Consider the following 13,454-nt stretch of genomic DNA (forward strand, 5'->3'; position numbering starts at 1 on the left):
AACAAGAAGCAGTACAATTTATCAAAGTACACTGTGCCTAAACTATCGACACAGTTTTGCTATCTTAACGGCTTATGTCGGCAGTGAAGAAGCCTGGACAGTGAGTGGCGATGAAATCATGAAAGGCATTTTCCACAGCTTGTTGAGAATTGAATATTTTTCCTTGCAAGAAGTGGTCCAAAGCCTGGAAGAAGTGGTAATCAGTTGGTGTAAGGTCTGGTGAATACGGTGGATGACAGAGAGTTTTCAATTCCAGCCTCTGTAGTTTGAGCAGCATTGTTTTTTGAGATATGTGGTCTTTCAGGAGGATTGGCTTGTCTCTATTGACAATAGAAACAATATCTGCTGCTTAATCATAAGCATCCTCACCGTTTCATCCAACTGATTACTGCTGTAATCAGTTGACCAGGTTTCATGAAGCTGTAGTGGATAATACCAGCGCCAGACCACCAAACTGACACCAATAGCTTTTTTGATGAATGTTTGGTTGGACTATGTTTTGGCACTTCAACTTTATCCAACCATTGTGCCGAGCACTTGCAATTTTCAAAAAGAATCCATTTTTCATCACATGTAACAATACAGTGTAGAAATGGTTCCCGTTTATGTCATGACAGCAAAGAAAGGTAAGCTTCAAGAGGATTTCTCTTCTGATGCTCATTTAATTCATACCTTGCCCATTGGTTTCAAATGGTCCAATATTGTTGGAATAGTAATGTCAAACCTTACTGATAATTCATGCATGGGTTGAGATGCATTTGCTTCCATTACAGCTTTCAGGTCATCATTATCCATCTTGGTCTCAGGTCGCCCACGTGGCTCATTTTTAAGATTAAAATCACCCAGAACGAAACTTTTCAAACCATCAATGTACTATGCGTTCATTAGCCACATCCTTACCAAACACTTTGTTGATATTTCAAGCTGTCTGTGGTGCATTGGTTCCACAACAGAACTCATATTCAAAAATAGCATGAATTTTTGACTTATCCATGGTTTCACAAAAATTTCTCTAAAAAAAAATTTGAAAGAAAATTGTAAAACAAAATGTATATTTGAAACAATGAGGATGTACTTTCACAATAATACAAAAAAAAGAAGTGTCAAAGTGAAATGTGAGAGATATCAACTATCAAACTTTACACTTAAGAAAATCAGACATTCTTTACTTAACCTAATATATTAGTATTCAGTTGAGATTATAACAATAAATTGCTTTCTCCTCTAAAATATAGTATTAATAGTATAAATGGGATAAATAATCTCTCTCATTCTCAATAGATTTAAGGATTAAATAATATAATATATACAAAAAAAACCCCACAGTAACTTAAAACATAAAACACAGTGCTATTGGTACCAGTGCTGTTAGGATTATTCTTGTCTTCTAACATTCTCAGTGATAATGGAAAAATGTGGACAATGATTTTGAATATAGTTTCTTTGTAGATATGTGTAAAGTTTTTATAGTGAACATATTTGAATTATAATGATTATATAATCTGATTCATTAATTTTAAGTATCTATAAAATATCTCTCAATTAAATGCATGTTTGAAAGCATCTTTGTTTTTTCTTTTAAGGAGGATTTGGTTACAGTCATTAGCACAGGGATGAGAAAAATGTAGGCAGTAGGCAGAAAAAGAGGTGCACATGAAAGATAAGCCAAATGCTAACTAACTGTGAGGGCACTAAGCACAGAATACACTTGCCTGCTGGCCTATGAAGAATATCAAATTATCCCCCGTGTGCATGCTTAAGGCCAAATATCTTTATTAAATTGCAGATGTCTGTAAGTAGATAGAGATTCTTAAAGCTGTATGGCAATAGCTATTAGTAGTAGTTTATTATAATAAATGTCTCTTGCTGAACTTCAGAGATAAGGAATGTATATGTCACTATTAAGTATAATGATTTAATCTTGTTTCTGCAGTACTACGGGATGACTTCAGACAAAACCCTTCTGATGTCATGGTGGCAGTAGGAGAGCCGGCGGTAATGGAATGCCAACCTCCACGAGGCCATCCTGAACCCACCATTTCATGGAAGAAAGACGGCTCTCCACTGGATGATAAAGACGAAAGAATAACTGTGAGTATTTAATTCAACAGCAGGGAACACTTGTAGGTTTAACTACACATCTTCACAAAGAAAAAGAGAAAAATGAAACAGATTCTTTTAAATAAGGCTTGTATTAGCTCCCATTTTCAGCTCTTCTTTTAAAACGAATATATTTCAATTCTCCCTGTGTTGACATGAAAATAAGTGAGGAAAATGCATGGTGTTTAGAGATCAATGAAAGAAACTATAATTTCTATTTGAATGTCTTAGAGTTAACACATTTGTGTATGACTTTATTATTACAATAAGTACAGTTGTAAAATTTCCATGTGTTACAATAAAAATTATTTATTTAAAAAAATCAGTTATATATATGTTTCTAGAAGTCTTCTTAAGCTACTTCAGGATTATTTTATGTTTTTTTCTCATTTTTAAATTGCTTTTCGGTTCTATAGAGTTTAATATTATTTCTGAGAAATAAAATGTCATTCTGAATGATGGTTAATGATGAATTTATCTCATTACAAAGTACAATTTGTGTGATTAGGTTATTGGATTTCATATTCCTGCTCTCATATAAGAGAGAATTATGTGATCTGTAGGAGGTCATGATGCATTTTCTTCTTGATGGTAGTGATTCTATGTGACTTCTTTGCTTATTCTGTCTTGTAAGGTGTTATTAAAGCACCTCATTCACCAAGCTCCCATTGATTCTATGATCGTTCAACATTCCCCTTTACAATTTTCTCTGTTCAGCGTGTACTGATGTCTGTCTATTGTACATTAATTGGCCAAGATTTAAAGTTCCCTAGGAGAACACGTGCGAGAAAACAGTCACTGTTGAAGGTGTAGGAGAACAGTTATAACACGGACCACCTAAACCTAGTAAGTGCTTTTACTATTTCTGAGCAACCAGTCAGCAGATTAGCATGATGACTGAGTAGTGAGAAAAGTAAAGAAGGTTGTGTTAGACAAACTTTTAGGGACTTAAGAAAAATCAAGCATTTTTCCTGTACTGATCTAAGCCAGAATGAGTCTTTCAAAGGATTTTTGTAATTCTAGGGATTGGGCTGAGGATGACCCAGTTCTGCCTTTCAGTACTGCTGAAAAGTCACATGGCGACATGAACTCTATGTGGCAACGGTGGTTTTGGAAAATGAAGCCAAGAGCACAGGGGAATGGAAAGTAAAGGAACAAATGCTTCTCCTGCTAGTGATAAAAGATGCCTTTTGAATTTATGTGCAATTAAGATAAGAATATTTTGCCCTTAAAAATACATTCTAGATGATTTAAGAACCATTATCTGTAATCCCATTTCCCAACCTTAATGATTCAAACATATTAAAACCAGTATTATCACTGATTCCCCTCATGCCTTTCCTGATTACCTATTTGCATTTAATTCAAATTAATGACAAAATTCTTACCACTGGAAATACAGCTTAAACAAAACTCAGTGAGTGCCCTTCTGGAATTGACATTCTATGCGTGTATGTACAGACAAAACCAAAATAAATAAGTATAATATATACTATGTTAAACTATAAGCAGTCCTATAAAAATCGTGAAGGGGTACAGGGATTAATTAGGGTTCAGGTGGGATTGAAATTTTAAATAGGCTGATCAGAGAATGCCTCACATAAAGACATGAAAAAATTGAGGGAGGCAACTATACAAGTCTCTGGAAAGAGGGTGCTTTAGACACACAGCACAGTAAATTCAAAGACCCTAAGTTGGGGTGTGCCTGACACATTCAGCAAAAAACAAAGAGTCAGCTTAGGCATAGGCTGAATAGAGTTAAGTGAAGGAGAGATTTGCAGAGCCAGGTAAAAGGCAGCCAGATTGCATAGGATTTTACAAATGTAAATAGTTTGGCTTTTCTTCTAAGTAAGGTGAGAAGCATCAGGGGCTTCTCAGCAGAAGCAGGAAGACCAGTTAAGAGCCTTTGCAACACTCCAGGAAAGAGATAAATGATAGTTTGAACCAGTCTGCCAGGATGGGAGGCAGTGAGGAGTGGTTAGATTCTGGACGTACTATAAAGCAATAGCCAACAGAATTTGCCAACAGATTGGATGTGGCTTGTGAGAAAAAGGAAGAGTCAAGGATCACCTTATTTGATTGGCCTGAGCAACTGAAAAGGCAGAGATGACATCAGCTGAAATGCTGCAGATGGTAAGAGAAGATTTGGGGGGGGCGACGTATCAAGAACTCAGCTTTAGACATGGTAATTTTGAAATGCTTATTAGATATCCAAGTATAAATGGCAAATAGGCAGTTGGATATATGAGTCAGAAATGCAGAGTTGAGGTTGAGGTTAAAGAAAAAATTTGTGGTAGACATGCAAGTCCTCATTATTATGTAGTCCTTCCTCCTTCCCTCCTTCTGGGCAGATGAAAGACCCTGCTTGCCAGCTTCCTTGCTGTTGGGCAAACCTGTTTGTTTCAGCTTCATGGGCTGTGAGTGGAAATTAAAGAAATTAAATACTAGTATTGGAGTGAGCATCCAGTACTCCTTTGTTACCACTATGCAACCAAGGAAGCCCCATATTCTAGGAAGGGCCACTAAAATATGGAGGACACCTGAGAGCCTGAGCCCCTGAGTTATGCGTAGCAGAACTTTCTACCCTACACCCCTCTCTTCCCATGATGGATGGGTAGAATGAATGAGAAATAAATCTTTGTTGTATTAAGTCACTGAGAATTTCTTACCACAGCATAACATAGCCTATCCTGATGAATATGGGAGTCATCACGGTGTACATGTTATTTGAAAACAGGAGACTGAAATTGCCAAGGGAATGATTCTAGATAGAAAGGAAATGAGATGCAACGCTTAGTTCTCAGGAAGAAGAGACAGAAAGAGCAGTGGAAACTGAGAGGGAGCAGTCAATGAGAAAGGAGGAAAATTAAAAGGGCAGCCAAGTCAAGTCAGGGTTTTAAGAAGGTGGCAGTGACTGACGCAGTTGTAATTGGTAGATCACGTTATAAGGGGATTGAGAATTGACCGCTGGATTTAACGGCTTGGTGGTCAATCACAGATGACCTTGACAAGAGCCATTTCAGTGTAGTGGAGGGGGTTAAGATCTCACTGAACTAGTTCAAGACAGACTGGAAAGATGGGAATTCGGCACAGAGCACAGACAGCTCTTTTTGTTTTATCTCATATGGTAGATAAAAAACACAGGTGATTTTAGTCTTGCGTTTGGAAAGATCTTAGTTAATTTTAAAGATTATGTTTTCTGCATGTGCCTGTGTGTGTGTGTGTGTGTGTGTGTGTGTGTTATTATCTTGTGACATTCACAGTTTAAAATCACTATAGTAAATTTGATATTTAAAAAAATTCTTGGAACTCACTGCTGTATCATATATCGAATTAGATGGAATTTTGTCATTTATGCCAAAATGTTTAATTTATTGTAGAGTTTTCATTTACTTGGCTATCTAGAAGGATACTAGCCTCTGATTAAAGAGTACCAGTCCTCTACATACCAGCAGCTCCTCGTCAATGTAAGAACCACCTCCAATCAGGAATCAAGCAATTTAAAGTTGTAAAAACCTATGACTATGAAATTATGCCAAGATGTTAATATATAAATAACATTTAAATCATTTAAATGCTGCCAAAGTGATGATCCACGGTAGTGTTCCATATGCTAGGAAGTTGTAACATCTGAAACTTTTACTATTTCTAAGACCATCTGTGTGTTTTGTATAAATTATGACTGTGGAACTGATAAAACACTAGAGGTAAAAAGCACATTTATACATTTGGGAAAATGAATAGATTTAAAATTAGCAGTTTAGGTTGAAAAATCACTGTTTTTATTTAGATCATAATTGTTTATGTTTTATTTTCTTCCTTTCAGCAAAACTAAAATTGAATAATTAAAACAAAAACTTAGACTATAAACAGAATACATGACATTATTTCAAATTCCTTTATTCAAAAATGAAAATAAATTCTTAAAAAATGTTGGTTGTTAGCTATTTTAATGTGATTCTTCTTTCCTAAGCTTTGTATTCAAGTGATTTGTTTTCACTTCTAATGTTAATGTACTTTGCCAAATATGTTGAGGGCAGATGAACAGGAGATTAAAGCACGTAATATCTTTACGAAAGGCAATTGAAGATTGCATGGTTATTGCTACAGTTTTGGTTATAGGAATTTCTAGAGTTCTTTAATGTGGTGGTTTTCTTTGTTGAAAATTTAAAGTACACCTCTCCCAGCTGTGAGAACAAAGACACACCCTACAAAAAGGGGAAATATGTAATTGAATTGTAGCTGCACCTGTATTTTTTGATGTTCTTAAGTCATTTCTTCTTACACTGACCTGGATTCTGAGCCAAATTTTAGATCCATGATGATTATAAACCAGGCATACATAAATAACATTTTCTTATTCTCCTACATGATAGGAGAATCTTTTAGAACTTTTTTGGCACGTATTTCTCGGAATCATTTGAAAGAGGCCTTAGATGATGTTTGTCTCTGGTGTTTTTTTTCCCCCAGACATGAGTATTTACAGTTAGAAATAGGCTGGATTAAACTGATTTAATTCATGTGTTTGAGAGTTAGTCATAACCATCATTAGTAATAAATGAAATTTTCTCATAAGGATGAATCAGAGGACTGAAGTCTTCTTTTTGATGTATCACAAATTTATACATACCTGATAAAAAGTAATATATTTCTCTTATTTCATTATATTTTGGAAATACTGCATTTAAGTCTAAGATATTTCATAAGGGTGGAAAAAAGAAAATATTAAGATTGGGGAAAAAAACTAATGCCAAATGTTAAAAAAAATTATGTTCAATCAAAAAGCTAAATATTAAAACAATTGATCTCATTGAGACAAAGAGTAGAATGATGGGCACTAGAGGCTGGGAAGGCTAGTAGGGAGGGTTGGATAAACTAGGAATAATTAATGGGTGCAAAAATATAGTTAGATTGTTAGATGGAATGAGCAATATTTGATAGCACAACAAAGTGACTATAGCCAACAATAAGTTATGGTATATTTTAAAATAAAGAAAGAATAGAATTAGAATGTTCCTAACCAAGAAATGATAAATGTTTGAGGTGATAGACACCCCAATTACCCTGATTTGATTATTACACATTGTATGCCTGTATAAAAAATCACATGTACAGTGTAAATATATACAACTATTATGTGCCCTAGTAATTAAAAATAAAAAAAATTAAATGTTAAAAATAAAAAAGAACACAAAAAAAATTGTACTTGAATTAAAGAAAAAGTTAAATATAGCTTAAAATAGATATAACAAATAGTTTTCTAAATTAAATTTATTTAAAACTTTGCCACTTATTCTATATTTGTTGATTTGGGTAATTTCAATATTATTGTCTTAGTGAAAAGGTGAGTTTGTTGTTAATAAGCAAAGTTTTGTGGGGAGGGTCACAGACAATTATACAATGTCCCAGGCATCAGTTTCTCATACCCTGTCTTGGGTTTCTATGAAATGGATATTCTCTTGGTAGTAGCTAAAGATGGAGAGAAATAGCCAATCTCTCATAGAGGATGGCTTATAAATAAAAAATAATAAAACTTATTTAATTGATTATTATAAGCATAAGAACAAGTGTGTTTATAAACTAAAATACTAAGGTACCCAGTAGTACCTAGGTGATAACTAATGAAACAAGAGCAACTATGTGGTTTACTTTTTTTTTTTTTTTTTATGAGGCAGAGTCTCGCTCTGTTGCCTGGTCTAGAGTGAGTGCCGTGGCATCAGCCTAGCTCACAGCAACCTCAAACTCCTGGGCTTAAGCGACCCTACTGCCTCAGCCTCCTGAGTAGCTGGGACTAGAGGCATGTGCCACCATGCTCGGCTAATTTTTTTCTATATATATATTGTTAGTTGGCCAGATAATTTCTTTCTATTTTTTAGTAGAGACGGGGTCTCGCTCTTGCTCAGGCTGGTCTCGAACTCCTGACCTCGAGCAATCCACCCGCCTCGGCCTCCCAGAGTGCTAGGATTACAGGCGTGAGCCACCGCGCCCGGCGGTTTACTTTAACATATTATAGAAATGAGATAGCAAATTGATAACATTATATTAACAAAATGGTTGTGTATATTTGTATATGAGATCTGCTAATTGGTAACTAGAAATTAAATTTTTGTTTTAGATCAATAAGTGAATATTACAGAAACAATAGTAAATTCTTAATACCTGGTACATAGTAAATATGAAATCAATGTTTAATGAATATTGCAAGTTAGCATTTAAGGCCTTGTATTTAGCTCTTCTTCTTGTCTGTCATGAAGATGATATGAAAAAAACAGTACATTTTTTAAATCTGAAAATTTTCTAATAAATATATCAAGTTTTAGAGATGGTTATTGCAGGAACACTAACAATTTATTAATCTACCAAAGTAATAGCAACAGCTGTTGCATATTGAGAACGTGCTATGTATTAGATGCATTTTATTATTGCATTTTATCCACTTGAAAATTCAGTGAAGAAGCTATTTTCTTTCCATTAGGGCATATTTGTAACTGTCAATTCATTCTCTAGGAGAATAATAATAATAATAAGATGATGATGATGATAGTAAACACTTAATGTAGCATTTACTATGTGCCACGCCCTGTTCTAAGCACTTTATGTATATTGACCCATTTAATCTTGACAACAACCCTGTCAGATAAATACTAAAAATTTTGCTAATGCAGTAGCTAACTCCAAATTGGGGGATAACATTTTTTATAGGGTCCTATATATTTTACTACATATATAACAACCCTGATATGCTATCAGTACAAATTTTGACTCAGGATGACTATATCTCTTAGTTTCCACTATGAAATATTGTCTTTAATTTGCAAGGATCTGGAGAGGTTAGTCTGCACAATGGAGGTTATGGTGGTCTTAAAACTGGGCTTGGGACATTCAAGAATTTGTGCATATTATATCCAGTATTGAAATCTATAACATAATAAAGATCTGTAAAATTTGAAAAGTTTAGTAGTTTCATAAAAGATGGCACAGGAATGGTCAAGTTTGGCCAAAGATTATAGCTCAGATAACCTGGAATTATTTATTCTGAAGACTAGAAGTCTTCCCTAAAAAGATATTTGAGAATATCTAAAGAGGATGATAATTGACTATTCACCACTTAGCATTTAGAAAAAGGAGCATTTATGCTAAAAATTAAACTATGAATCAGTGAATGATTCAATGGAATGTGCTTTATAGTGCACAGTCCAAATTTTGGATTAGCCAGGTTCTAATATTATCACCTATACACACTTTAAAAGTTATTTTTGAAAAAATTAAGCAATTATGAGAAATTGTATAATTATTAGGAAATTGAGTTAAAGAAAATATTATTGATGTAGTGTTTTTATAATTTTGTATAGATAAAATAAAATATAGTAAAAAACTAACACATTAACAAGACAGTGTAAATAATGAGCTCTACCTAGACCCAGTTCTGAAATTTCAAAATTACTTTCTTCATAATCACTTTTATCTGTCATTTATCCTAAATTATTTCATTTTAGTACTTAAGAAGAAGAGCTTAAATAGCATTCATCTTTTCATGTTTGAAAGTCTTAGCTGCTATGAGCCTTTGTGACATGAATACTTTTGAATGATTGGTATTATTCTTTGAGATAAGCTGTTCCTTGAATTTTTTATTCTTCTTCCTTCCTGTCCTCAAAATAAGTAGCATGTTACAAATAATTCTATATGTCTTCCATTTTTTTAATTGATTGAAATAATAATTTAGATGGTGGGGAAATAATTTTCTTATAAGTTATTTATTTTCATCAAAGCCATAATCCAAACAGAAACCTTTTTTTTTTCAATTTCATCTACTTATCACATAACTGAATTAGGATTTTATCCATTCTTCTTTGAAAAATGTGAGCAAAAATTCACAGCATCAATGTGTTTTAACCTGATGAAAAAGCATATTTATAAACTTTTTTTAAGAAAGGTTTTTGCCTTAAATAGGATGACTAACCATTCTGGTTTGCCTAGCACTGTCCTGGTGTTAGCACTGAAAATTCTAGTCCCACGAAACCCCTCATGTGAGGGAAAACAAGGATAGTTGGTCACCCTCATCCTAGATGGTTGAAATGAATTGTTTTATATGAACAACAATTAATTACATACAAGGTAAGTAAAAACATAGCTAAAAATAAATAGAAGGGTCTTATCGTTTCTTTCATGAGCAAATTAAAGATTTGAAAATCAATAATGAAGTTAGGAGAACAGTTATGCATTAAAAAAATGATTTCACACTTCCCATTCCCATGCTGAAGAGTCAGAATTGTTAGAATGGAGTATGTCATCAGTTCTTTTTCCAATCCTTTTCTGCTTCCTGTATGTCTTTGTAGGTTTCTTTGATTTCCCTTGTTGGTGTGATATTTTGGTAAAAAGCAGCTGACTCACATCCCATCCAAATCCCCAGTGACCTTCAGATCCTTCACAAATTTGGCATTCAGCCTACTGCTTGCCAATTGCTTCCTTTCCCTCCAACTCCCGCGTGTCTCCTTCCTACACCATCTGCTCCTCCTCCCTTCCTTCGATTAGTGCTTTCGTCTGGTCTTCCAATTTCTTTCATTGTTCAGTGTCTGTTGCTTCCTTTCCCTCTTCTCTCCCCTAGAGGAAATCAACATACTTAATGCCACTGATGTCATAAAGCCCCTTTTCCCTGAGAAGTTAAATTTGTGTTCCTGCAAAATAAATATGTAGTTTGTTGTGTGAAGGTCAAAGGAAACTGGGATAGTAAATCAGAAATAGATTCTTTCCCTATTCATCTTACATAAAGAGTCAATCCACATTATGTATTTTATTTCTTTAAAAAAAATCTTTTAATTCAGGATTTAAATGTAAGTTAAATCACTATAATTTCATTATATTGGTCATGGGATTAAGGAAATGAGTTAAAAAATAAATTTATGTCCTATCCTACCATCTTAATTTTCTAATTTAATAATTGAAACACTATGGATTAGTAAAATAAAACATAGGCTTGGGCATTATAAGACCACATTATAATTTCAGGTTTCAACACTTATTAAATGCATGACCTTATGAAAGACACTTGATCTCTATAATTTTCATTGTTTCTATTTGTGAAATGAATTGTCTAATAATACCTATAGTAGTTCACGGTGTCATTGTGGGAATTCAGTGAGAAAATACATGTTAAATGTCATTGTAATGGTGACATACTCTATACATATTAGTAATGAGTGTTCTGGGGAATATTGTTATTAGTATACCTGCCTGAACTCTGGGTATATTAGTATTTAGTCATCAAAAACTTGACAGAAAAGGAAAATAAGAAACTGTTTGTGCCATAACCATTCTAATTTTCTTGCATAAGCAAGAATATCATATACTTGTGCATGAAGGGAGAGCTACCTTTAAATCTCGTCTGCCTATATTTCTATCTGTATCTGATTCACAACTGTGAGAGAATTTCCAGTTTCCACAGAATTAGCATGAGTATTTCCACAGAATTACTTATGAGTAAGTAAAGTATTTAGACTAATACTGAAATTAAGAAACAGATTAAAGTTCCATGTACACCATTATTGAGCAATGCAGTAGTCAACTTCAGATTCCACAAGAGAATTAAGTGAATGCCCTAAGGCATCCACTGTATGTAATGAATCAACTTTTTTCCCACACATCTAGAACAGTTCTAGTTATGTATCATCATTAGGGGAATTGAGAAATTCTGTGATTCAGACATAAAATGCTGGTTGAGAAAGACTGGCGTATCTTCCCAAAGAACATACTGAACCTTTCCATAAACTTGTAATTCTATTTAAATTAATTACAGATACACTCATCATGTTTGGACCTTGAAACTAGAAAAAGAAAGCCAAGCATTTCAGATCTACTTGTGAAGTCCAAGCACTCTTTTGAAATGATTGTAAGAAACTAAGGCATTCTCAGTACTAGCACACAAATTACTTTAGGTGACAATACAATGACAAACATAATTCCAGTGAATATTTGGTTGTTGCTTTAGCTTTTCAAGAGCCTTACGCACCAATTTATCAGTCTTTGCATGTGCTATTCTACCTGTCTGTTATGTACCTATATCCCCTTTGTCCAACTCACTCATTTTTCAGGTCTCAATTTAAGGGCAACTCTTTCAGAGGAGCCTTCAGCAAAATGTCACCCCTAACACCGGATTTCTTCTTCCTATTATCTGTTGTTTCTCCTCTTACCAAGTATTTATCTTATAATCTGTTATAAATCATGATTTATATGTGACTTATCTAATATACATAAGACACATAAATGACCAGCTGTATTCCTTGTGTCTGTCTTATGGTAGAAGCTCAATATATATTTATTGAAAAAAATGTTAAATGAATGAAATATAAGTCAGAAATAATGTCTTCTCGCTTACCCAAAACAGAAAAGTTACCAATCTGAACACATTTGATTTTGTTAATCTTATTTCCGTATATAACTATGTATTTCTCCTTTTATTCTCCTATAAAATGGAAAGGGGGTATCATTCACACCATTTCTTTTTCCTGAAGCAAGGTTTTTTATTGGCTTAAGAATAGGAGATATTACACAAGTTAATTATGTGAGTACATATATTGCTGCGTGATTACAGATATTCAGAGTGTTAGAGATGGAGCTGACTTGCAGGATTGTGAATAGGCAAGCTCCTTTGTTTTTAGGAACAAAGGGAAGCCAGGGAAATTGATTTACCTGGAGTTGCATAATGGGTTAGTGTTGAGTCAGGAGTAGGAGCCAGACCTCTCAACACCAGAGTTCTTCCTGTTCTGACTCTTCCCATGACAAAGTAGACCTGATCAACCTGTCTAAAACAATAAATTTGATCGGAATATAGCTTAACAAAAAAATCCACAAAGTTTTTTAATGGGTTCATTTCATGCAATTTTGCCACATGTTTTGTGTTTTAAATTCAGTATTTCCTACCTTGGTACCAGTATTGAAATTAGTTATTTTAAATGTATGGGGCTTCACAACTTTCCCTGCTTATTTATCCATTGGGTACAAACATGGCCTTGTGTATTCTGTACATTCTACATGTTATTAAGAATATATCCAAATTTATCTTAAGTGATTGAATATCTGTAGTTATCTCACAATCTCATTCAAAATAGAAAAATACAATTCAGCAATTTTAATAGTCAGTCAAGTTTAATTTATGACCATCTTGGGAAAGAACTCTTGTGTCTGAAGCTCCTTTTTTAAACCTGTACTAACAACCAGAACTTTGTCAAGTCTTTTAATTGTTGACAATATGATATATTAAGATAATAATATATGCCCTGCCTATTTATTAGGATCATTGTGAAAGGCAAGCCATAGTAGTTGAAAGTGTTTTGAGGACTATTGATGACAGCTTTATT

At 33.8% G+C, this 13,454-nt stretch overlaps 1 protein-coding gene across 1 annotated transcript in view; it reads left to right on the forward strand.

The window, feature by feature from the left end:
- LOC123649908 (roundabout homolog 1-like) overlaps positions 1-13,454 on the forward strand; it is a 56,317-nt gene that overhangs the window by 24,070 nt on the left and 18,793 nt on the right. Inside the window, exon 2 of the mRNA XM_045568255.1 lies at positions 1,934-2,091. Within this exon, the coding sequence (XP_045424211.1) occupies positions 1,934-2,091 (158 nt within the window). The remainder of the gene's footprint in view (positions 1-1,933; positions 2,092-13,454) is intronic.

This window comes from Lemur catta, chromosome 1 (assembly GCF_020740605.2).
Source record: "Lemur catta isolate mLemCat1 chromosome 1, mLemCat1.pri, whole genome shotgun sequence".
Taxonomy (NCBI): domain Eukaryota; kingdom Metazoa; phylum Chordata; class Mammalia; order Primates; family Lemuridae; genus Lemur; species Lemur catta.